This window comes from Sturnus vulgaris, chromosome 16, assembly GCF_052056855.1.
Source record: "Sturnus vulgaris isolate bStuVul1 chromosome 16, bStuVul1.hap1, whole genome shotgun sequence".
Classification (NCBI taxonomy): domain Eukaryota; kingdom Metazoa; phylum Chordata; class Aves; order Passeriformes; family Sturnidae; genus Sturnus; species Sturnus vulgaris.
The window spans coordinates 13,737,347-13,761,785 of record NC_142258.1 but is presented as its reverse complement, the minus strand read 5'-3'; the positions used below and the strand labels follow the sequence as shown (position 1 = coordinate 13,761,785).

The 24,439-nt window shown below is 49.8% G+C and overlaps 2 protein-coding genes across 4 annotated transcripts; one reads left to right on the top strand and one right to left on the bottom strand.

The window, feature by feature from the left end:
• Window positions 1–210: 210 nt before the first annotated feature.
• On the bottom strand, window positions 211–2,405 carry PERCC1 (proline and glutamate rich with coiled coil 1). The gene is made up of 2 exons (XM_014890924.2): window positions 2,240–2,405; window positions 211–1,095 (listed from the first exon to the last, which is right to left on the bottom strand). The coding sequence occupies exon 2, from the start codon at window positions 1,061–1,063 to the stop codon at window positions 359–361; it is 705 nt and encodes a 234-aa protein (XP_014746410.2). The 5' UTR covers window positions 1,064–1,095; window positions 2,240–2,405; the 3' UTR covers window positions 211–358.
• Window positions 2,406–5,246: 2,841 nt separating this feature from the next.
• Window positions 5,247–23,274, top strand: LUC7L (LUC7 like). Of its 3 annotated transcripts, XM_014890947.2 has the most exons (11): window positions 5,247–5,467; window positions 7,255–7,349; window positions 12,224–12,322; window positions 13,032–13,142; window positions 13,768–13,911; window positions 14,300–14,476; window positions 15,129–15,217; window positions 19,498–19,527; window positions 20,397–20,561; window positions 21,579–21,640; window positions 22,910–23,274. In XM_014890947.2, exons 1-10 carry the CDS (start codon window positions 5,407–5,409, stop codon window positions 21,604–21,606), a joined length of 999 nt encoding a protein of 332 aa, XP_014746433.1. In that variant the 5' UTR covers window positions 5,247–5,406; the 3' UTR covers window positions 21,607–21,640; window positions 22,910–23,274. The 3 variants fall into 3 exon arrangements, with proteins under 3 accessions (XP_014746433.1, XP_014746431.1, XP_088030681.1); XM_014890945.2 differs by lacking the exon at window positions 21,579–21,640; XM_088174555.1 differs by lacking the exon at window positions 21,579–21,640 and having other exon boundaries at window positions 5,285–5,467; window positions 6,103–7,349.
• The last annotated feature ends 1,165 nt before the right edge of the window (window positions 23,275–24,439 follow it).

Here is a 24,439-nt window from a genome sequence, read left to right as displayed (position 1 = left end):
CGGCCGAGATAAGAGGATGGGATCCACCGACTTGGGCCGCAGAGTAAACACGGGCTGCTGGCTCCTGCCGGCTCCTACCGCACTTCCCTCCTCTTCCCGCTGCTGCTGGGGCAGCCAGCAGCCCCCCAGGGTCATGCCAAGCTGCGGCCCTTTGTCTCTGGCAGCAGGGACACCACAGTGGTGGGTGGCAAAGGACACGGCACACGCTGGTGCCTGGCGGGAGTCATTTATTCACTCGTCCCATCACCAGTTTCGACCCAGCAGCTCTGAGTGCCCCGGTGCTGGCACTGGGGCCACCAGGTTTATCATTAACTGGGTGGCACGTGGCGGGACCAGGGCCCCTGGGGCCACGGTGGGGTCACAGCCCAGCAAAGGGCTCTGCCTCCAGCCCCGGGCGACCCAGCAGCTCCCTCCCAGTGCCTGGCAGCTCTGGCCCTGGCTCCACTGTCCAGTTGGCCAGGAGGTCGCTGAAGTCAGGGGTGCCGGTGTGGAGGAGGCTGGCGGGGCCTGGGCCTGGCTCTTTCCAGAAGGAGGGCGGTAGTTTCCGGCGGTGCATGGGGGTGATGTGGCCATACTTCCTCTCCAGCCGCTGTGTCCTGCCGCCGGCCACCCGGGCAGGCAGGCACCGGTGCACGCCGTACTCAAAGAGCTCGGCCAGCGGCCCCAGCCTGTGCGTGGCCCCCAGGCTGTCCCGTGGGGCCACGACCTCGGGCACAGCCTCAGCACTGTGGGGTGAGCCGCAGTCCTCGGGCGTGGGGCGGCTGCTGGCGATCTCCTCCCGGCCCCGCCGCCCGAAGTAGCGCTGGATGTCGCAGCTGATGAGCTCCGAAAACTTGAGGAGACGCAGGGTGGTCTCGGCAGTGCTGGAGACACTGGCCAGCTCTGGCTTCACGCACTCCTCCACTGCTTCCACGTCCTCCTCCTCTTCCTCCTCTTCTTCTTCCTCCTCTTCCTCGGAGAGGTCAGGGAAGTCAGGCTCGGGGTGCGTGGGCAGCAGGAGGCCGTGTGGGAAGGGTGAGGGCAGGCGCAGCTCGGCCAGGGGCTGGATGACACCCGCAGCCATGTCAGCGCTCAGAGGCACCCCCAGGACTCAATCTGCGGGCAGGGACAGCGGGGTCAGGGTGACACACCCTGGTGCCAACCCTGACTTACTGCCCAGCAGCCCTGAGAAGGCACGGGACTGTGTTGTGCCACACCATGGCCAAGGTGAGGCCACAGGGCAGCAGGGATGTTCCCCACAAGTAATGGGGTGTGGGATGTGGGGTGTTGGGGATGTCCATACCAAGCTATGGGAAAGAGGGCAGGTATTCCCCCTGGGATACCCCCACTCAGCCCTGGGACAGCAGGCAGCAGGGGTGCCCCCACCAAAACATGGGACATGGGGCAGTGGGAGCATAACTTTGAGTTGTGGGACATGGAGCAGCAGAGATGCCATTCCCCTACAAGCAACAGGACATGGGACAGTGGGAATATTCTAACTGAACCCGGGACATCAAGCAATGGGGATGTCCCCATCAAGCCATGGGGTGTGGGACAATGGGAATGTCCCTAAGTAATGGGATGTGGGGCAGCAGGGATGTTTGCACTGATCCATGGGATCAGTGTCCACATCAAGTCATGGGATGCAGGGCAGTGGGGATGTGTTCCAGAGCTGTGGGGCAGAGGGAGGTTCCCTTTCACCCCGGGGCTGTGCAGGGAGATGAACGGGGCTCAGCACCCACCCTGCCACTCTGGGCTCAGTGCCACAGAGCCTCATGCCCTGCCCACACAATGGCCCCTTCACAGAGTGAACCCACCGCCTCCCTGCGCTGCCCTGCTGGGCTCTGGCCACAGTTGGGTTTTGCTGAGCTGGATGTGGCCCCTTTGTATCTCGTGCTATCTGTGCTGAAGGGTCCCCAGCCCTGCCCCGCTGAAGGACATCCCTGGCCATGCTGAGAGAGCCTCAGGGCAGGAACAAATCCTAGATAACCAGACCTGCTCCTGCCACACCAAGCATGGTGCCGGGACCTGCACCCAGCCTAAGATTGCCCTTGCCATCTCTGCGCGTCCCTCTTTGTGCCGTCCCCACCGCGGTACTCCCGGGGTGGGTTGTGGGGGGCTCAGCCTCACGAGGCAGCGCACATCCCGGGGCTGCGGGGACAGGGGAGCGGGGTCAGCACAGCCTGCCCCGCCATCGCCACTCAGCCTGAGAAAGCCCCGGGGCAGGAGGGCATCGCCCGGCCCGCGATTCCGCACTCACCTTGGCGCTGCCGCCCGACCATGCATAGGCTCCCGCGCCGCTCCCCCTGCCCGTCCCTCCACCTGGGCCTGAAGTATTTATAGCGGAGCAGCGAGCTGACGGCTGGCAAATATTTGGTAGCCGTATTGTAATAGTAGACTCGGTAAACAGAGCTGGGGTTTGCTTTAGCACCCAGCAACGGGAGAGCGGCGCGGGGAGGGACGCGGGGACGGAAGGCAGGGCTCACCTTAATGGTTCACTAGCCAGGGGATTTTCAAGTGTTGTCCCTGTAAATTCACCTATTAAATCGGCAGCCCCAGCTGCCAAACTGCCCGCACACTTGTGCCGAGGGCTCTTATCTCTCTGCTGATTGGAGGCGAAATCAAGCTTTGTCAAATAGGCGTAAAATTAAATTTCATGCTATTTTGACTCCTGGAGTAGGGATCTTCTGAAGAACATACTGCGTATTGAGCGATGCCTCTGCAAACAAGGGCTGCCGCTGCAGTGGACAAAACCTTTCAGTGGGCTACCCCCAGGTGCTGCACCACCCTCACGCAGGTTCAGACCACTCATCTCCAGCCTTGTGACCCTTTGAGATGGATACTGAGCTCCCTGACCAGCCCTGAGAGTGGTTTGGGAATCTGTGGATGCAAAGGAGGACATTCCATGTGGAGAGTGTCTGGGCCAGCCCCACGGCAGGGACAATGGCAATCATCTCAGGTCCCAGAGAGGCTGTGTCAGAGGTGCCATTTCTGCCTTGGCAGCAGGATGTGTCAGCGGGGTCATCTGGGACAGCACAGAACAGGGCTAGGGGACACAGGATGTCTGGGTGTGCAGGGTGACCGGGGACACAGGATGGCTAGAGGACACAGGACAGAGCACAGCATGGCAGGGGCCTGACATAGCACCCAGACCCTGTCACCAGTGTTGGGGACACTCAGGGTATGGGACACCGATCACTGGGCTTGGGGACAGCCACAGCCCTGCTCTCCTGTTTTTGGGGTGACCGCAGCTCCTGGTCTCTCCCTCGGAGCCCTCCCTGCCCTGGGCACCGTGTTCTGAGGTGTCTGCAGTGCTGAGATGGGGTCCCCAACTCCTGGCAAGGTGCAGCACTGGAGAGGAGAGTGTCCCAGCCTGGGCAGGGCTGTCCCCGATCCGCTCCCCGGGCCGGCAGCCCTGGGACTCCCGGCAGGGGCAGGGCTGGGCACCGGCTCCGCAGAGCTCCCTCTCCTCTCTCCAAACGCTCACAGCAGCAACGCCGGGCGGGAGCAGCAGCCACCAGGGCACTGCTGGGCAAACAGGGCGGGTGGGAGCTGATTAGCCACGGGCACCTTTCAGTCTGCTCCCCGGCGTCACCCATTGTCACCCACCTGCCCGGCACTGCTCGGCATTGGCACAGCTCGGCATTGCTACTGGCTCCAGCCCTGGGAACCAGCCCTGGGAGTCGGTCAGCCACTCTGATCCCCACCCCGAATCCCGAGGGAAAGGCGGCTTCCTCCGGTGTCCGCAGCCACTTAATGTCCCAGGCCCTCCTCCTGCAGTGCAGGAGATGTGGAGAGCTCACACAGAGCTCCGGGTCAGTCCGGCCGGAGGGAAGGGCTGAACTGTCCCTTTGCCCAGGCGAGAAGGGTCCAGGCGTGTTGGCGAGGAGGTCCATGTGTGGGACAAGGTGTGGGGAGCACATGACCTGGCTGCTGGCTCACAGAGTTAGGAGTGATGAGGTGTCCTTCCTCTGTGGGAAGGAATAACGCACTTAAGGAACATCCAGGGCTCAGCAGGACCGTTCCAAGGGCGAGCAGCAGGGAGAGGCAACGTCACTGCTCCTGCAGCAGGCTTGGGCTTGTGGCTTTGCACTGATTCGGGTGCCCAGGGTGGCCATATATGCTCCAAACTTTGCCAGGGCCGGGCATGAGGAGCTCCCCCACAGGAGAGGGGTCTCCTGTCTGCAGAGACCCCCGCAGACAAGCAGGGAGGTCGCAGATCCCGCTCTGAGGTGAGGCTGATTCTGCTCACCCGGGATGGACCATCGGAGCCGGGCGGCGGCACAGCCCTGCTCAGGGCTGGCTCACGCCGCCTTCTCTGAAAGCCAACGGAGCTTTAAATGTGGGGGAAAACCAGGCATAGTTATGGCCAACAGAGCATCCTGCACCAGGGTTCTGGCTCGAACTTTCGCTGCCTTTGTAGCCCTGTGGCAGTAAAAAGAGCGGGTGGCATTTCTTCAGCACAGGGAGCATTCATAGATCAGCCGGGGCCGGGAACTCAAGGTGAAGAGACAAGAGGTAAAACTCATGGCAATAGTGCGAGCTGGAACTCAGAAAGCCAGACAGGGAATGCAGCACACGGCAAAGCTCCGCAACAGCCCAAGCTCCCTGCAAAAGCACAGCCTCATCCTCCCCCCAGCAGCCGGGAGAGCAGCCACGGACCGTCCAGTCCTGTCCTGCTCTGTCCTCGGCCCTCTCCTGGCTGTGCCCGTGTGCAAGGGGGTTCGTCCCCTTCTCCATGCATCCACCCAGCTTCCTTGTGCTTCCGCCTGCCACGGCCATGTGAATATCACCCCCCCACCCCCGGCAGGGGCTTTCCTTGCCCCACATTCCCCCTCCCCACATTCGTCACGGTGGCCCCGAGCTGCCACAGTGCGGTGGGGACAGCCAGGGCAGCCCAGGCCTGTCCCCGGGAAACTGCTGAGGCCTGGCTACTGTGCCCACTCCACGGGGCGGCTGCCACGGCAGTGCTGGGGTCCGGTCCCACCGCGGCGGGACCGGGACCGGGACCGCAGCCGGGCCCGTGCTGAGGCTGCCCTCGTCCGCCCCTCGCCCCTTCGGCCTGACCGCGCCCCTCGGCCAGGCCACGCCCTTCTTACATCACGGCTACGTCACCTGACCGCGCCCCTCGGCCCACCCCACCATTTGACGTCACTCCGACCACGCCCCCTCGACCGAGCCGTGCCCTTGACGTCACTGCAACTGTGTTCAGGCCACGCCCACCACTCGCGCCCCTCTACCCCCCGTCCCTCGGGCCCCGCCCCCTGGCGGACTACCCTTCCCGTCATGCAGCGCGGTGCAAGGCGGGGCTGCTTCCGCTCAGCGCTCGCCGCGCGTCGCCGCTGCTGAGGCCGCTGAGCTGCCGCCGCCGCCCCAGGCCCCTGTCCCGGTCTCGGTCGGAGCCGCCGCCTCCAGACCGGCCCCGCCATGTCGGCCCAAGCACAGATGCGGGCCCTGCTGGACCAGCTCATGGGCACGGCCCGGGACGGTGAGTAGGGGCGGGCGGGGCCTGCAGGAAACGCCGCGGCCTGGCGGCCGTCTCACCGCGCGGGGCCCGGCCCGGCCCGGCCCGGCTCGGCTGCTGCCGCCGCTCCGGACCTGCGGCGCGATCCGCCCCCGCCCGCCCGGCTCCAGCCTCGGGGCGGCGGAGCGGGCCTGTGCCTGTCGGCGCTCGGGGCGGAGGGAGCCCGGCAGGGCCCGCGCCTGGCCAGCGGTGATCCCGCCGCGCCCCCGGCCCCAGAGAGCGCCCGGCGCCGCCCAGCCCCGCCGCTCCGGGCCCCGGCTGCCGCGGCCAGGCTTAGGGCCGGCTCCGTGCCCGCACGTCCAGAGGCGCGTAGGTAGGTGTGCCCGCAGCGCCGGCCGCGCCGGGTGCTGTCCGAGACGAGAAATGTGACAGCCCGTGCAAAATCGGTCCCGCTGCGGTTTGTGTCTCCCTTCTGCGACTCGCTGGGTACTTAAATTCCCTTTGGCACGTTAACAGGGCTGTCCAGGCACTTTGCACTTTGTTTCGTAAGTGAATAAGTGCTTTTCTTTCTCTGTGTATTGAGTTGCTATTGAATTGCTTCCCATAATTTTATTTCATACAAACTGAACAATTGTGGCCCCTCTATTTTATTTATAAAGGTTCAGTGTATCTTTGCCTGCCTACATCAATCTGCAAGGGAGTTGCAGAAAAGCCTCATGTTCATCGAGCCGTGAGTCACAACCAATTTTTAAAGCTGTTATAACAAAAAAAAAGTGTTTGCTTTTTTTCACAAGTAACTTTAAAAGTGTAGCTTAGAAAGAAAAAAAAATAAAAAAAAAAATTCAGTAGACACAACATTATTCCTGGATGCTTGTGAATCCTAAACTATATTCATACTTTAGTATTACACATACCTGTGTCATATGCACAGATGAGCTTTAAAATTGTCACATACCATTACCACTTTGCCTTTGCTTTTATGTATCATTCCCCTGACTTCCTTACTGCAGGTGTGGGCAAGAAAGCTTTTCCTTTAAAACTTTTCAACAATGGGCATAAAATTCTGCAGCTGAGGTCTTGAAGAATGCAGATGGGTATAGTATGTGTTGGAGCTCGCAGTGTGTATTGACTAACTTTGTTTCTTTTTTTATTATTTATTTTTTTGCTTTTCTGATATTGTCTCGTTAAGTGGCTCCTGAGTGTAAAATGTCCTCTGAGGGTGGGCTGTGGGTGGGAAGCACGTGGTGTGTTCCAGACCAGGACCTGCCAGCTCCTTCTTTGCAGGGCCTGGGAGAGCACACCCTGCATAGTTGGGTTCCAAACAAACGGACTGATGGCTCAATTAACACCTGAGCAAAGAGCAGCTGCCTATAAATTTTGCCCAGCACAGCCATGTTTTGTGATCTGATAGCGTGGGGTTTGGTATCTCCTGCCCCTTCTTCACAGAAAAAAAAAAAGAAAGGGTGGAAAAAATAGCAGGTTTTGGCTGGGAGCCAACCTGTCTGTCTCCTTTTCTCTTCTGGCTGTGCTGATCTTTACGTGGATGACAGGCCTTGGACATGGCTTGGCTCGCCAGCACCGTGTTTAACATGGTGTACTGGATGAATAAATGCTAAAATAGTGTTTGTTGCCAATTATCAGTGTTCCAGAATATCCTGTTATCCTCTAAGCTTTTTTTTTTTTTTTGAGTAATTCTGGGGAGCAGGAGCACCAAGTATTTTAATCTGCATATTGAGGTGAAATGTTCATGCCGATGCCTGTGTTCTCTTGGTGTTCTAATGTCTCTTATTTAAATCACCCATGAATTTCAGGAGATGAAACCAGACAAAGGGTGAAGTTTACAGACGATCGTGTGTGCAAGAGCCACCTTCTGGATTGCTGTCCCCATGATATCCTGGCTGGAACAGTAAGTATGTCCTGTGGAATAAAGGATTCTGGTGAGGAGACGGTTGGTACAACTCTTGTCTGTGCAGGGTGGGTGACTTCTAGGAGAGATTAGGCTTTCTGTACTCAAGGAGCAGTCACAATTCTCCTTCCAGTTCCTGTGTATGGAATTGCTCTCATTTCTCAAAAAAAAAAAACCCAAAAATCCAAACCAGGAGCTCTCAGAATTCACCTGAAATGCATTTTCTTTCACAATCCTGTGAGAAGTTACCAAATTATTTCTGTTTTAGCAGTTTGAGATGGTCAGAGCTTGCAATTTTTGCTCTGGTGGTTTTAAGCCTGTAGCTAGGGTGCTGCCCTGGTTCACTGCTGCATCTTCAGGTTAGCAAGTGTTTTCTTAGCAGCTGCACTAATCCTTGGAGATTTTCAGTCTCCTCTCCCCAGCCCTGATGGAAGAGCAGCTTTTCTGTTGTTATTGGGGTGATGATGGCAGGTCACGTCTCTCTGAATGTTGATTGTTGGAGCTGCTTGGTTGTTTGTGTCACTCTGCCCGACTGGTTTCACACAGTTGTCTCAGCTCCTTTACTGCTCCCTGTGGGAGCAGAGCTGGCCAATGTTCAAAGGTTTGGCTCACGTGCTACCTCTGAGAGCAGAAGGTGATGTGGGCTTTTAGCAGTGAGCTCTTGTGAAGTAAGTGTTCATTTGAGGCTCCCAGATGAAAACTGCAGCCTGACTTTGGAAAGAAAACCATGTCTTTTGTCACCATCTCTGCAACAGTTGCAGGATAGAGGTGAATATGGACGTTTGAAATCCATCTTTGCCCTCACTGTTTGCATGAAATGCTATGGCAGTTCACAGTGTCTGTCCACATAACTAGATTGTTGAAAGATGCTGTGGTTATTTATAGCCCTTGGCTGCTGCTCATTAGGGAGCTGGCTGGACACAGTGGGTCTCTAGCAAAGGGAAGGCTGGCACTGCTGCCCTGCTTGTGTCACTGCCATAGCAAGAGTGTGGCAGCACTGGTAGAAGGAGCTGTAGCAAAGCTGCCTCTGTTCTGAGCACTCAGACTTGAGTTTCTCAGTGGCTGCCGTTGCAGAGCAAGATTGGAAAAGCTGAATACCAATCTGTACCACTTTTTTTTAAAGTCATTTGAAGCTCAGATGTGTTTTTCAGCGATTGCTCTATCAGCTTCCATGTGACTTCACCTCTATTTTGGAATTTTAACCTTCCATCGTTTGTGTAGGTAAATGTAGTCAGGGTATTTTTTTTACATGAGATTCTACAACAGTTTTTTGGGGCCCAAAGGGTGTTTTGAAGATGAAGGCAGTTTTTCAGAAAGAGGATAAATGGTGAGTTGAAGGGGGAGTTCAACACAAGTGATATGTGTGAGCTGGTGCCAAAGCATGGAGGAAGTCTGAAGTGTTTCAGGTGGATTGTGAGTCTCCTGGCGTGGAGAAGTACCTTGAGGAATTTGTTTCTTCTGCTTCTGTTGTTACTTGTCTTGATTGAGTTGTCCTTTCCCTCTCACTGTGGAGTTTGTGCTCAGAGACTGCAGGAGCAGGAGGGAAGACTGCTCCTCCACGAATGATCTTGTGGCTCACTCACATGATTGTGTGGTGGCCTTGAAGGGGGTATGGAGCTCTACACCTCTGTCAGCAGGTTCCTGGGGGCCAGAGAAAGTATTGGTGCTGCAGATCTGTGTTGAAAGAACATGTGATGTCCAGAACAGGAAGAGCATTTCAGCTGTCACTGCTGCCAGTACAGAATGAAACTTAGCTGGAATGTGCTGTCCTTCCCCGTGATCTCTGGCAGCTTCACTGGCACTTTACAATACTCTGCTAAGGAGGAGCTGTGTGGGTGAATCTGTTTCAACTGGGTGGGGTATAATTCATTTCTGGGTGTATTACTGCAGAAATCAGGACCGTGGACTTCTTGGAAACTTCCAACAGATGCTCCAGGCCTTCTGGTGCTTGCTGTGTTGTGTCCTCCCCTAAGGCATTGTTACCACTGCATCTTTCATGTGTGCAGATATTCCTTAGTGGGAAGCTGATTGAAGGCAAGCAGGAAGCTGATCCCTTGGGGAGATGTGCTCAGTGAAATGTCATGGAGTCCCACTCACTGACCTTCAGGTGTAGAGTAAGAAAAGGAGTCCAGACTGTAAGCAAAGTTCTGGAATATTCCTGAGAGCTAAAGGAGGCTTGTTGATGTTTGCTTTGTTTAGGGGCACCACCGTTTCTGGTCATATGAGCTGTCATTTTAAGTTGGTTTGTTCCTGTGATTATTCTCTTTTTGGCCCCAGAAACTTGTCTAAACTTGCCAGTAAATAACCTACAGTGGTTCTCTTTGGTCTCTGTGGGTAAAGAGGAACATTCTGTGAGAACAGAAGTTGGTTTAGTGAGCCCATGGGCTGTTACCAGGGCCCTTGTCATCCACATCGTTTGTGGTGAGTGCTCTGCAGCTCATGATAAGCATATTTCTGTCAGTGAAAGTATTGTAGCACATTTAGAGATGGCATCAGCTGGCAATTCTCCTGAATTTCAGCTCCACTAAGAGGTGGACAGATGAGCCTCAAAGCTGCCCAGGTTGAACATACATGGAAATTACACCCAGGGAATTGTATCCCCTACTGGGAAATATGAGTTGAAATCTGTAGGTTCTAGAATTGTTTTTTGTGGGTTGAGAGGGGGTCTGTGATTTCCATTTTCGCTTGGATGAAACTCTGCATCTGTGATCACTGTTAAAGCATCTCCTTTGTGGAAATTTCATTTTGTGATGAGTTGCCAGCTCAGTGGAGATCATAAGAAATACCTCAGAATGTGGATTTCTTAGCAAACGCGAGCAGGACTAATTATCAGTGACATCTAAATGTCTTCAGTCTTTGTGTCTATATGGAGTTAAATTTTTGCTCAGGGTCTGCTGGTTGCCTGTCTCACATACCTGTGTAATAAACCAGTGCTGACTGGAGCAAGTCATGATCTCTATGGAAAGGGTGTGTTGGATGCCAGCCCTCCTTGGGATGAGAGGAGGCTTTGAGGCAGAAGGGCTGGTGGTCTTACCCTGAGTGAGCAATACCTGTGGAAGTCTCCTTGTACTAGAACTTCTCAAAGGATATGGAGGAAGATTTGAGGTTTATAAGCTAGTGAGAACTGAATGTTCTTCCCTGAGGAAGATGTTGAGGGATTCATTACGTGTTAACAAGCAGGGAGAGGAATAGGGAGCTTCAGAACAAGCATTGTTGGCTGTTCTGAAGTGGTCAGAGCCCATTCTCTGAAGTGGGTTTTGTGGCTCAGCTTGCAGGAAGAGCTCAGATAAGAATATTTATAATGTGTGACAATCACATCCAATACCATTATTTTCTCCGTATCTTGGCAAGTGATCTCAGTAGAATGACCAGAAGAATGAAAGATGTGTCACATCAGAGAAAGTTATTTTTGTGGTAAAAAGTAACTCTGTAGCGTTCTTTGAAGCGGCTTGCCTGAAGTTGAAGATGATCAAGCTCTGAAAGCTCTAAAGATCAAGCTCTACCAGCATGCTTTTTTGTAGGCATTAAATTTCTATCATTAGACGTCAGCAGGAGTATTCTGGATGCAGTGTCTGTTTCTGTAGCCTGCTGCCTGTGGCCTCCTGGTTCTTGTAAATCTGAGCAAAATGAGGAAGGCTAAACAGTGGCAAATCATCTGGAATTTTTTCTTTTTCTATAAGAGAAAATCCAGTAATAGGCACCTGCTGAAAACCTCAGCATAAACTGGCAGAGTTTGCTTTAGTTGTTTTGCTTCATTCAAACACTGCTGTCTGAGTGGATTGTTTCACGTAAGCATCCCCAGCTTTAATTTGTGATATTCCACAGGGATTCAGTGTTTCTCAGTTCAGCTTTCTAAGCAGCTCACTGAGTTGACACCTGTTTTGCATGTTGAGGTTTGGGTTCCTGAGGACTGGTGGTGACAGTGAGATAAGAGGGTGGTGGGTTGAGGTGTTCCTTCGTCCAATGGCATGTACCCTGCCATTCCTACAGTGGCTCACAATTAGGGCTTTTATTATTTTGGCTTTCAAAATGTCATATTCTTTTTCTGCTCTAAGAGTAGGAGAAAGGTTCTTTGTTACAAATTGATAATGTTGAAATGCAGCTTCCATGTTTTGAGAGCATAATCAACTTGGGTTCATGTGGCTGTTAACTACTAGGTGGGATAAAAAATAACAAATTCAAATAGCATGGAGTGCAGTGAGAGTGAAGGGCAGCTTTCTGGGAAGGGAGATGCTCTTAAGTCTCTCATTAAATGGGCTTATGTGTAGGACTTTTAGCTTTGTTGGGCAGGTTTTCAAATTCCAGGCTGCAGCTGGATGTGGGAAGGGTCTGGCTGTGGAATTAACAGTCTGTTGTTGCTGAGTGTGGGGCTGTGCATTTCTACTGGCTGTAGCCCTTAATCCTTTTAAGCCCTTTTGTTGTTGATTAGAGGCATTCTGTGTGTGTCCTACAGTTCGGTTTGTCATATGTTACTTGGGCTCAAACTGACACAGATGTGCATTTTCAGAGGAGCTTTAAATAGGTGCAGGTATATTTTGCTGGGCTGTGGCTCCAGGATAGGAGATGTTTGCAGTTGGTGCCTGTTGAAGGGGGACCCACCTCCTTCAAAGCCATTTCTGAGGCTGTCCTGGGACTTAAAGCAGGAGTAGGACTGGACTTAAGGCATTTGGGCTGTTTTAATGTTCCCAGAACACCTAGAAAAGAAGTTCTGGAAATCATGTGGTTCTTCTGGCTGGTTGTGGAACTGAGAGGTTAATAGGAGGCTGCTTTTCTTGAAGATACTTTATTTTGATATGATGCAGTTGGCAAGAGACATCTGCTGCTTGTTGTTTAATGGAAGGTTCTTATGTGGGTTCTCCTTTTTCTTTTAACAGCGGATGGACCTGGGAGAATGTACAAAGATCCATGACTTGGCTCTGCGAGCAGATTATGAGATTGCAAGTAAAGAGAGAGACCTGTTTTTTGAGCTGGATGTAAGTATGGAGAAATTCTAGTGACTTTTAGGGAAACTGCTTCTTGAAGTTACTTGGCTGAACAGTAGAACTCAGTGGCCATTTCAGCTCATCATGTTACTTGATGTGTTACCTGTCCAGAATGTGCAGCTCCTTCCTGAATGTCAGCCTTACTGCTCGACTAGACAATGTAGAAATAATTATGGCCTTTGCCACCCCATTAGCCCAGCTGGTTGGGAGGCTTCCTGGCATTCTTTGGATCCCACACCTGCTGTTCTGTACCAGGTTCTTGTAACCTGATACCCTGACCCAGAAAGAGATTTAACATTAAAAGCCTTCTGCTCAGTACTTTAACTTCAGTCAGATTTAGCTTTCATTTCGCCTTTCTCTGATGGAACAGATCAAGGGAAAGCACAATTCTGTCTTTCCTCTTCATGTTATTCCAGTACTTTTGTCTTTGTGCCTGTTGCTCCTGCATAGGAAGGAAGTTGCAGTGCAAAGCCATGTTGATGTGAGCATCCTGTGATGTGTCAGAGTAAAGGAACTGGGTCAGGTTTACAGGGCAGGAGTCAAATGTAACTTGTTCTGCAAAGTGTCATTTGTTTTTTTTTCTCACAGCATCAGTTCTTGAGGTTGTTTGTGCATTATACAGGATTGCAGCTGTCGGCTGTCAGAGCTACATCTGGCACAGAGAGCACCTTCATTCATAATTCTTTGTCTGATCATGCAGGCAATGGATCACCTGGAATCCTTCATTGCAGAGTGTGACAGGAGAACAGAACTGGCCAAGAAACGCCTGGCTGAGACTCAAGAAGAGATCAGTGCTGAAGTGTCTGCAAAGGTATTGGCCTCTCACTAAACACTGGTTCTCAAAGTCTCAGTGGGAGCACCAGTGCTCTGTTTCTGTGACACCAGTGATACTGGGGAGTTAGGCTCCACAGAGGATTTGGGTATTTCAGTCATCCTCCTCAAATGGCTGCTCTGGTCATTCTGAAGAAAAACTTAGAGCACCATAGACTCTAAAAGAGATTGCTTTAGCATGGAAATAAAGCATACTGGTTTCTTCCCCATGCTATGAAATGTTACTATAATAATTTAGAGTAGTAAGTCCATCATCCCATGATTTTTGTTTCATTTAACAAACGTTCATGGAGTTTCCTTTTTGGGAACTTGACTAATTAGGCCAATACAAGACGTTTCTGAAGCTTTATTTTGTGGCCTCTATGCTGACCTGTAAGCCAGAAATGACTGGCAGGTCATGATCTCTCCACATCCAGTTTGTCTCTTTGCTATGTGTGACTGCATTGACATTGGTCCACCAGTCCCTTTTGTTGGGCACTTTTGGAGATGCATGGTCATCTTCCAACAACAGATTTCATTACACAGTATTTCTTTAAAAAGAATGAAAAGTTGTCCTGCAAGCTTTATCACAGTTTTCTCTTACTAAAATTAACTATTCTCTTCAGGCAGAGAAAGTACATGAGCTGAATGAAGATATTGGGAAACTCCTAGCTAAAGCTGAACAGCTGGGAGCTGAAGGAAATGTTGATGAGTCTCAGAAGATCCTGATGGAAGTGGAGAAAGTCCGAGCAAAAAAGAAAGAGGCAGAGGTACAGTGTTGGCTCTCTTGTGATTTGTCACAGGAGTCTGGGCTAGGCTGGGTGGTTTCTACCTCTGCTCCTGTGTGCCAGCACCTCCTTTTGGAGTTCCAGCCATGTGCCAGCAAAGGGGTGGCAGTGTGGTGTGGTGGATGAAAAGATTCTTAGAAACTTTTATGTAGCACGGGGAGGGCTTTGTCCTCTGAAGTATTTGGTCACCAGTCCTTTGCAGGGATAGACTGTCGGGTTAGCTGTGCCCACAAAGCATTTGTGTGGCACCTCCTTTGTGTGAGGGTGGGTTTTGATTCTTCAAAGCAATTCTTTGCAGGGATTTCCCTGGAGGGCTGTGTCTGTGTAAGGGTTCCCTGACATTTGTGTGGGTTTTCTTGCCTCCCTGTAGGAAGAATACCGAAATTCAATGCCTGCATCCAGTTTCCAGCAGCAGAAGCTGCGTGTGTGTGAAGTCTGTTCAGCATATCTGGGTCTCCATGACAACGACCGGCGTCTTGCTGACCACTTCGGAGGCAAATTACACTTGGGTTTCATTCAGATTCGTGAGAAACTGGATCAGCTGAGGGTAATCCTCTCTGTTTTAAACCTCCTCTTTTTAGTTCTGAAGACCTTGAACATTTCTGTTAAATTAATACAGAATTCCTTGCAGAGGGCTTGTAAAAGCTCAGTAATTTCCAGTTGCAGAATCCTAGAACATCAAATGGAGCTTTGTTTAGCCTTCTCTTGGGTTCTGTTCTCTCTTTTCTGGGTAACTAAATATGTACCCTCAGAATCAGTCAAACCAGAGCACTGCTGTAATTTGTTCCTTGGAGCTTTGGTGCAGTCATTCTCATTAACATGACTGAAATTTTTTACTTTTTTTTTTAACTTTGAAACCTCTTAATGAACTGAAGTTTCTCATGGTTCTGTCAGTGAAAAGATCTTGAGTAGCTGAAGCCATTTGGAGTTTTCCGAAATGATTCGTAATGGGTTGTGGTACTGGCCTTGCTTGCAAACAGAGACCTTTAGCTGAGTAAGGGTTGTGATTCCTGTGCCTCACAGTGCATTGAGGTTAGTGCTTGAACTGAGAAAAATGAGAACCTTGATAGAGATCTTAACTTAGCACATAAAATGCAGTGAAATGTTTCTTTATCTTGCTATTGGAATGGTTTTCCTGCAGATCTGACCTGTTAGTGTATGACTGAAATATGATGTGGATTTATTTTTTTCCCCCCTAGAAAACAGTGGCAGAAAAGCAAGAGAAGAGAAACCAGGATCGTTTGAGACGGAGAGAGGAGAGAGAACGAGAGGAGAGGATGGGCAGACGGTGAGTGGGAACTGGCCTGTGAAGTTTAGAAGTAACTGATTCCTTGTACGTGAGCACTGCAGGAATTCAGCATCTGCTTCTGGATTGGCTATTGGATGTGCTACAGATGCTGTGTGAGCATCTTGGGATTCAGTTAAAGATGAAAACAATGCACAAATCCTCCACTCCTCCACCTTAGAGTGATTGTACATGTATTTTAACATCCACTGTGTGTCTGGAAGATGGGAGTTCCCTGTAGTCTTCAGGCTTATATTTGTCTAATCCCTGTCTTAGGGAATCTGAATCTGGATAAAATACTCTCATCCAGAGCATCTGAGTGGGAAAGTTTAAGATGAGTGAGGACTAGGCTTGTTCAAAAGGCAGTAGTCATGCAGAAATTCCCTGGACAGCCCTCCTCATTGCTTGGAGGTGACAACAGGTTGGTGTCCATGAGCCAAATAATTACTGCCTGTAACTTTTCTATAATAAGTGGGATGCTTTGGCAAGCATTTCCTAAGGAAGCTGAGGGATCCCAAGGAGTGGCTGCTTCTGGTGGTTGTAGCTGTGTGTGTCACCTTCTGCTCAGATGTCATTCCTGAACAGTGGGAGGGGCTGGAACATTGGTTTTCTCAGGACAAGCTCTTCTGCATCTTGCCAGCTGAACTGGAAAAACAGTTTCTTCTGTACTTGAACTGAAGAGGCATCTTGTGTGTAAACAGCTCAGTTAAACAGCCTGTTTACAGGTGTGGAGAGGGTGGTTACTTGCAGGGGTCAGGCAGAGGAAGTGGCTGGGTGGGAATGCTGTTCTGATGGTCACAGCATCTCCCTGGTTACCTCGTGTTGTTTCTCCTCATGTACTTCTTGCATCAAAAAGACCCCAACCTTGCTGCCTGTGCAGAGCTATTTTTGAAACTCAGAGTCAACTGAAGGGTGAATTTATCTGAGGAATATGAGATTTATAACTGCAGTGTGCTCTAAGATGGTGCTGGCTCTGGCTATACATTGCTGGAATTGCTGACAAATACCAGCATGAAGCAGCATGGTGATTTTAGTTATTATGAAGATGTGAGCCTCAAATTGTTATTCATTATCCATATTATTATATGCATGTTATGCATAACTCCAGTTAGGGCATTCTCTGTTTTTTTTTTTTCTGGGGATTGCTTGGTGTGATATGAAGGAGCAGTTCATGCTACAGCTTTCTGTTGAACTGTAGCACTTCATGGAGAGTCTCAGCTTTGTTATCCATGCAACTTGTAATGCAGTTGAGTTTGGGAGCTGCAGGATCTGGAAGTAGCTTATGAACGCAGTAATTAATCAAAAGGGACTGCTGCTGTGGAACATGTGGAAATGAAATGGGAAGTGTCTTCTCATGCAGCTGCTTCATGGCAGACCCACAGCAGGACCTTGCCTGACATGGACTCACTTTGTCTCTATGGTGCCTCTTCCTGGAGGTCATTTCTCTGTGAAAATTGCTCAACGGAGTTGTTCAGGAAGAATCCTCTGGATCTCTTTGTTGATCCACATCTACTCAAAATGCTGATTTTCTTCTTCCTGTGCTGTGCCTGTGGTTTTGTTTTAGTGGGTTTTTTTTAAAAAAAAGCCCAAGCCCTCAATTCTTGAGAGCTAAAGAGCCTCTCGTGTTGACAGGTAGTCCATATGTGGATGCATCTGATGAGGGGGTTTGAAAGCTGCTTTTGAATGTTTATTTAAGGCTTAAAATAGGAAAGCTTTAAGAACTACATGGAGCTGGCCTAAAGTCTGAGTTCTTGCTATTTCCATATGTGACAGTACTCGGAGACTGTGGCTGGCCTTTGCTCTGGCTCTGTGCAGAGACGCCTGTGTGCTCCACAGAAAGACTTGTTATGAAAGAGTCAGGAGTGCCATACAGAAGAGGTCCAGTCAATTGCCTCTCCAAAATGGGAACTTGACCCGAGGGAGGACAGTTGTTCTCCCAGTGGACACTGTGTCAGAACTGAGATTAGGGTCCAGATTTCTCAGTCACTTATCTGCTGGGAGCTGTGCACACCATGCTCACAGGGGCATTTTTCCATCAAAAACTAATTGGTGAATTCTACCACCTTCCAGACAGCCTCTCCTATCCAGAGCTTGGTACTTTAAAGAACCACAGGAAACACATTTCCTTCAGAACTCTTCTTGTCATCCTCCTGTACAGCACCTTCAAGGTGTTACTTTAGTAAGAGAGAGTATGGCTTGACTTTGGGAATCTTTGGTGACTGACAGGTACTGTGACATCCCTGGAAACCTGTGGATTCCCTTGTGAAATTCTGCCTCTCACAGCTGTAATTAATGTGTCAATAAACTGTGATTCCACATAGGAATGAGTGAACTGCCACCCTAGTGGCAATAAACACAAGTCTTGTGAGATGTTGTTGGTGGCTGTTGGGTACCCAGTGACCTCTTAAGACTGGAATTCTGTGGAGAAGTGGCATGCTGGGAAGTGCAGACCTCTGTGTTTGCTTCCAGAGTACACCAGCAGACAAGTCTGGTAGAGGTGCCAAATGCATTTCCTTTGTGTTAAGCTGGACAAAAGACAGGTTCTGAAACTCAGCAGAAAGTCTCTGTGATACAGGGACAAAAAAAAAAGAAGGGAAAAGAAATAAAATAGACTTGCTCAGCCTCTTAGTCCTATGGACAGCAGTCTTCTTTTGTCTCCTGCTGTACAATGATTCAGGCTAGTAAGGACAGTGCTGTTTTGTTGGATATTCTGAAGTTGCATACTCCTGCTTGGATGATAGGCATGGAAGGGCAGCCAGGCTTTTCAGGGGATATGGAAGGGCTTCTGTGGATGTGTGCACTGGTGGTTCAGAATAAAGTGATCAGAAGGAAAAAGAACATTAAGAACTTGGAGTAATTACAACCACAAAAAAAATCCAGCTGCCTGCCAGGTATCTGCAGGAGGTCTTGCTGCTCTGTCAGGTTTTGTTACGTGGGAATGGAGGTATATGGTTACTGCCTTGCTCTCCTGGTTTATCAGCTTTTCCTTCACCTCCTGGTCCTGTTGCCACAGTGCATGTTTCATTTGCAGACTCCTAGTTCAGCTCCACTTTGTTTACACTCCTTACCTAAATTCCTTTCTAAATGTGGGGGCTTTTTTATTTTCTAACATGACTGAACAATGCCATTTCACTGTGAAGAAATGTCAGTGCACATAGATTTTCTTAAACTTGTCTTCTCCAGGCATTGTTTAAAATGATGTTATTAAACCAGATGCTTCTCTATTGCTTCTTAAATTCTTGTCTGTGTGTAGCTTTCATGTCAGGGTGCCAGAACAGCTCTGTGGGGTGTAAATGGAACCTCTCTGAGAGTCTGTGCAGTGGGGAGCACTTACAGGAATGAGTCTAAGTCACTAAACAGGGAGAGGAACCACTTGTTAATTAATGCAAAATGAGACTGTTCAGACAGCGTGTGATGTTTAACTGGCTCTGAAATGTGGCCACAGAGGAAGAGGGCGGGTGTAGCTTCCATGTGCAGAGGTATTTTAAGTGGTGCTGAGTAATGGTGCTGCTGAAGTTGAAAGAATTCTGCTGTTGTTATTTACAAACTGTCAAGAGCTAATGCTGACAGCAGTAAGCTCAGAGTGCCACACACGAGCTCTGAAGTTCATGGAATGTGAGGAAGGATAGCAAGGCCTGGATTATTCTTCTCAAGTGCTTTCTAAGGATTTTCAGTTTATCTCTGTCACTTGTCAGTGTTAGTTCTTTTCTTGTAGCTTTCTTCGTTATCTTTCCCAAAAGGGAAAAAATTATTGATGCAAATTTCCTTCTAATGTTTGATAAACAAATACAAGGAATGAGAAGAGGCTGTTTTTTCTTTATTTAAACCCCTTTAACATGCAACTGCCTCAGAGAAACCAAAACCAGAAAACTGGCAGATGTCTTTCTGACTGGAGAGTGGCACTTCTTGAAAATGTTAGAGTTGATCCAGCTGGTGTTAGACTGCAAGGAGTAAAGAGAATGTAACAAATATGCACAGAAAATTAGTTGGAAAGGTTCACTGGGGTGCTTTATTAATAGTGCTTGGTTTCTAGACCTTTTCTGTAGTGACAGGAAGCTCAGTGTGCAGAAATTAATGTTTTCCAGTTTTTGACAAATTTTTCATGCTCCTAAAATTGAAGCTAACTGCATGTTTTATTTGCAAACTTTTTTTTAAAAAAACTAATATATCACTTGAGGTATTGATTATTCCTGTGAAGAGCTGCCAGGGTAGATGAATTTTCCTACTGAAAACCCACTGGCTATATCATAACTTCTCTCACTTAACTCTCCTCTTCTTTCTAGGTCTGGATCAAGAAATAGAGATCGTCGAAGGTAAGTTCCCAGTTCTGCAGTTCTCCCAAATGCCTGTTTGTGTTTCTCTCTAGCTACTGAGGTTTTTCCTGGGTTCATTCAATGCCTCAGCATCTGCTTTGCTCCCTGAAAGAGATGGGAAGTGCAGTATGGGCACCTCAGTGGTGCTGCTCAGCTTGGTGTCACTCATTGGGCTGTAGAGCAGGTGCTGAGTAGCCTGGCCAGGATGGGCTCTGTGTGCTCCAGAGTGTGAGCCCATGAATGTCCTCGAGGCCTCTTTCAATAAATCCCTGATATACTTCCATGATTGTAATGTCTGAAGTATCTGTTATATATATAATACCTCAGACATGAAAATACAGAGATTTGAGATTAAAACCCCCACGTCTCTGGGAAGAGCTTGCCTTAATGCTATGGCAACGTTCTCTGTGATAATCTGGAGATCTCCCTGTCTACTGCTTTCCTTTGGCATCTTTCTTATTTTTAGAGCAGGGTGAAATAAATTTGCTTCTAAAGTGCAGGACTTTCACAAGGAAGATTCTCAGGGTTATGGTAATTTCCCAGGCCACTTCCTTTGGCCTCTCTTCTACTTATATGGGCCTCACTTGTGAGTGATGCAGGGTTGTAAGCTCTGCTCTGGTACTTGCCATGTGATTACAATAATGGTGGGAGCTCTTTCTAGAAGCTTTCCAGCAAACTGAATAACTCACTGGCATTTTGTTGGTAGCACAAAGGCCAGAGGAGGCAGCTGCCCACGGTGTGGGTGTGGGTGATGAGCCCTGGGTGTTGGCAGGGGCTGGACTGTGTGGAAGCTCTGGGTATTTGTTACTCAGCAGAGTCTGAGAGGTGGCTCAGGGGTACAGATCTGAGGCACTGTGTTTTCCCTCCAGATCACGGTCCCGGGAGCGGAGGCGGAGACGCTCCAGATCAGCGTCCCGGGAACGGCGGAAGTCTCGCTCGCGCTCCCGGGACCGACACAGGCGCCACCGGAGCCGCTCCCGCAGCCACAGCAGAGGTCACCGCCGGGGCTCCAGAGACAGGAGCTCCAAACACAAGTATGTATTCCTGACAGGAGTGCTGCTGGGAAGGGGAGTCCTTGGCTCACAGTGACCTCCCTGGCCCGTAGAGCGAGCAGGAGTGTGGCAGGGTGCTCCAGAGCAGCTGTGGTGGCCTGTGCCAGCTCCTGTGCCAAAGCAGGATTTCCCAGTGGCCTCACGTGAGGGCAGCAGCTGTACAGCAATATCCCAGCTGAGAGGAGAGTCTAGAACAGGTTCCCTAATTTGCAGTGCTGAGACTCGAGATGCTCCTTGGATGGGAAGCAGCACGAAGCCTCCCTGAGCTAAGTGAGCTTCCCTGGGCCTGTAAAAGCCAAGTGCCTGAGAAGCAGTTCGGATGTTGCACTTCTGTAGTTATAGTCTGCTTCCCAGATTACTTCTCTCAATGCTGGCATTGGGAAGGAGTCTATGATTTGAGATCTGGAGGGAGTCTTCTGTTAGAAGGCTGCTTGAGAGAGAGTTCTTTAGGAATCAGCACTTTTTTCCTCCTGAGAAGGAAAATACAGGAGGAGTATACCATTCTTCTGTCTCTGAGGAGAAGCACTATAGTCCAAAAAAGGGCTTCAAGTTTTTCTGAAATTCAGCAGAACAGTCTCTGTGTTGTAGGAAGATGAGTCAAGTGTGTGTAGAGTATTAGAAAAACTGAGTAGAATCACTGAGTTCCCTTACAGCCCTTCTAAACCCAGGAGCAAGTCTGCCTCTAGGTGCTTGCTGAGCTTAGGTCTGGATTTTTTTAGACTCCTGGTTAGTAGGGGAGTACTTTAGCACTGTCACCTGATCAGGCACCAGCACTCAAGTACAATTCTAGAAACAAACCTATTGTTGTGTGTCTTGTGTCAGTTTAGCTAAGGGGTAAGAACAGCGTTTCTTATAAAGATACCTGGTGAAGGGGAGGGAAATAATGGTCTGAAAAATAAGTCTGTTAATAATTGAGGGGGGGTGTAAATACTGTTGATTCTCCAATGGCTGAGATACTAAAGTGCTTTTTTAAATCTGTCTTGAACATGAAAATTAAAGAAAAGAAGTTTGGACAATTAGGAAGTGAGGAAGATCCTGTAATAACTATTACTAAAGAGCAGGTAAGGGATTACTTCGGAACCCCTGAACACATCCAAACCAGCCCATTGAGACTGCAGGGGGATTGGCCAGCTGACACACCTGCACAAAATTGCTGAGAGCTGGGGACAGGCCAGGATCAGGTTAAGAAAACATAACGAAAACAAGAGAACAAACAGCAAAACCCTGTTTCCTGAAAGAGAGGGTAGCTTCTTTTTTCACCTTGAGAGTTAATGAAATCTGCCCTCAGGTTCTGTGTGTCTGAGGTCTGACTTGCTGAAAGAAATGCAGAGTATCACAGGATCTGGAGATCTCAGGGGAGGAGGTCTGCAGGCAGCAGGCATTGTTGTGGAAAAGGTAGAGGGTTAATGTCAACAGACAGACTGATGTTTTAAATGACACAGTTTAATGAAAATCAAATGGCTGTTGGGTTTTGATACATGAATTTCACAGTATTTTCAAACCTTAAAATCAACCAGAATGAAAGTGGAACTTAGAAGCTACCTTTTGTTGTGATTGTAAAAAACCCCTGTGTACTGAGCCTTGGAGTAAAATGCAGGAGCCTCTACTGAGCTCACTCAGGATCAGCTCCTTTTGAATCCTGCTATTCCCTAAGCTGGCAGGAATCACACAAGAAACGGCCTTTCAGATTAGACCTAATGTGAAGCTTCCTGTTTAATTCTGTGTGGGCTGACACAGGGAAGTGCTGCTGAAAATCTGTGGCTGTGAAAAGATGTGCCCGTGCTGTGGGCTGTGAATATAAATCTGTACCATCCTGACTTTGGACTCGGGATGCTGCCAAAGCCAGCATTTGTCAGGATGCAAAGTGAGAAGCCCAGGGCTGAGCCAGCAAAGAATCCAGTTAGTATTTAAAGCAGTTGAGCAGAATGCTAGTAGCTTAGGGCATAATGAAAAACTGCTCTGGAAGCCATGAACTGAGCTGAGTCAGAGATAAGGAAGAAACTGTAGGCACTTCAGGATGGCCCAGAAAAATAATAAGGGGCGCAGGGAAGACCTGATAGAGCCCTTTTGAAGTAACAGCTTGAAAGGATCACTCAGAGGAAGGAGTAAAAAAGGCTGTGCTGTGCACTCGGCACTGCAGAGCCCCGATTTCCCTCGCAGAGGGCCCAGAGTTGCTGTCATGGGGGACCCTCTCCCCGTGCCACAGTACCCAGGCACATTCCTGTATGGAATTGGTATCCCACAGCCCTGCTAGGGAAAGATGTTGCTTGGTGGGTGTTTGACAATTTTTAGTTGTGAAGCTGATAGCGATGGTTTACTTTGTACTTCAGATCTTCTAGAGATCGATCTTCAAGAGAAAAGTCCCGAGACAGAGAGAGGAAAGAGAAGAGCTCTTCTGAGAGGCGGCACGAGAGCACAAATGGCAAATCTCGTTCCAAGAGGTCAGAAGAGAGAGAAGCTGGCGAGATCTGAACTCAAAATGATCTGTGTTGCACTGTAAATAGTCTGATAAACATTCTACACAAAGCCTGAATTTCCCATTTATATTTACTGAATACAACTCATCTTTTGTAGTTTGGGATTTTTATTGTTTGGCAGATAGCTGTGAGTTTGTAGAGACACAGAGTTACGTACTGTTTAACAGGATTTTGTTTTAGTAGGAATAAATAAATCTGGATGGATGGTTTTCAGTCCAGGCCAGTGTGGACACCCCGTGTTTGTCCTGACGCAGCGAGCGCAGCGATTGGGGCCATGCTGTGCCTGGAGCCCTGAGCTGCCCTGACCTTTGTAACGCTTCAGCCCTTTCCAAAACACCCACCTGACCCTCTGTGAGCACACCAGTAGCACTGGTTCTCAATTATATTTTTTTCCTTCTGTTTATATATGTTAAAAGAAAATTCACTTTTTTTTCCCCTTCCTTTTAGTACTTAGCCACCTCATTTTTATGTCTCCAGCACTTGAGAGTTGCCTCACTTGCCCAGCTAAGGCAAAACAGACAAAATTTGGCTCTGATCTATTATGAGAGCTGTTCGACATTGAGGATGACCAAATGAGCTGAAACATGTTTCTAAGCTGGGCTCAGGTCTGGTTTTAGTACCTTTACAAGTTCAGATGATGTGAGCAAAGCAACGGGCAAACCTGGCTGCTTTCTTCTCTAGAGAAGCACAGCCACAGCTCATCTGCCTATTTACTGTGCACTCTGCAGCCAGAACTTCCTCTCGGGGCTTTCTGACCTGCAGACGAAAGCGTTGGTGTGTTTGCCAAGGCCAGTCGGGCAGAATGTGCCGAGGGGCAGAGGGGACTCGGCATGGAGCCCGTGCCAGTGTGTACCCCTCCTGGGAGTGAGGCACCAGCCGTGTCCCCACGCGTGTGGGAGGCCTCTGCCTGTTGTCACTCGCTGATTTGTACCTCGGTTTGTTTCCCACGAGGGCAGGAAAGCGCCTGGCTGTGCCAGCCCCAGCCGCGACCCCCATTGCGTGGGAATGGTGTGAGTGAAGCCCTCGTCACCCGCCGAGCTGGGCGCTGGCAGGCACCTGGCGGCTGCTCGGTACCTCGGTGAGGCGGTTAATTGCCGCCGTTAATTGCCATTCCCAGGGGCGCTCCCCCTCTCTCCATTCTCTCCTTCCCCCCCTCCCCCCGAACGCGGCTCCGGTTCCGCCGCGGTGCTCCCCCGGTGTCAGTCCCTAGTGCATGCCCCCCTTCCCTGTCCGTTTTTACAATTAATTCCGCGGTTTCACGTGCTGTTTTTGTAACCTCCGTGTGGGGCGCGGGGGGCGGCGGGCGCGCGCTCGGGGTGCCTGTACGTGCCTGTGCTGTTCTCCCGCGGTCTGAGCGCATTAAAGATCTGTGTTTGTGGCTCC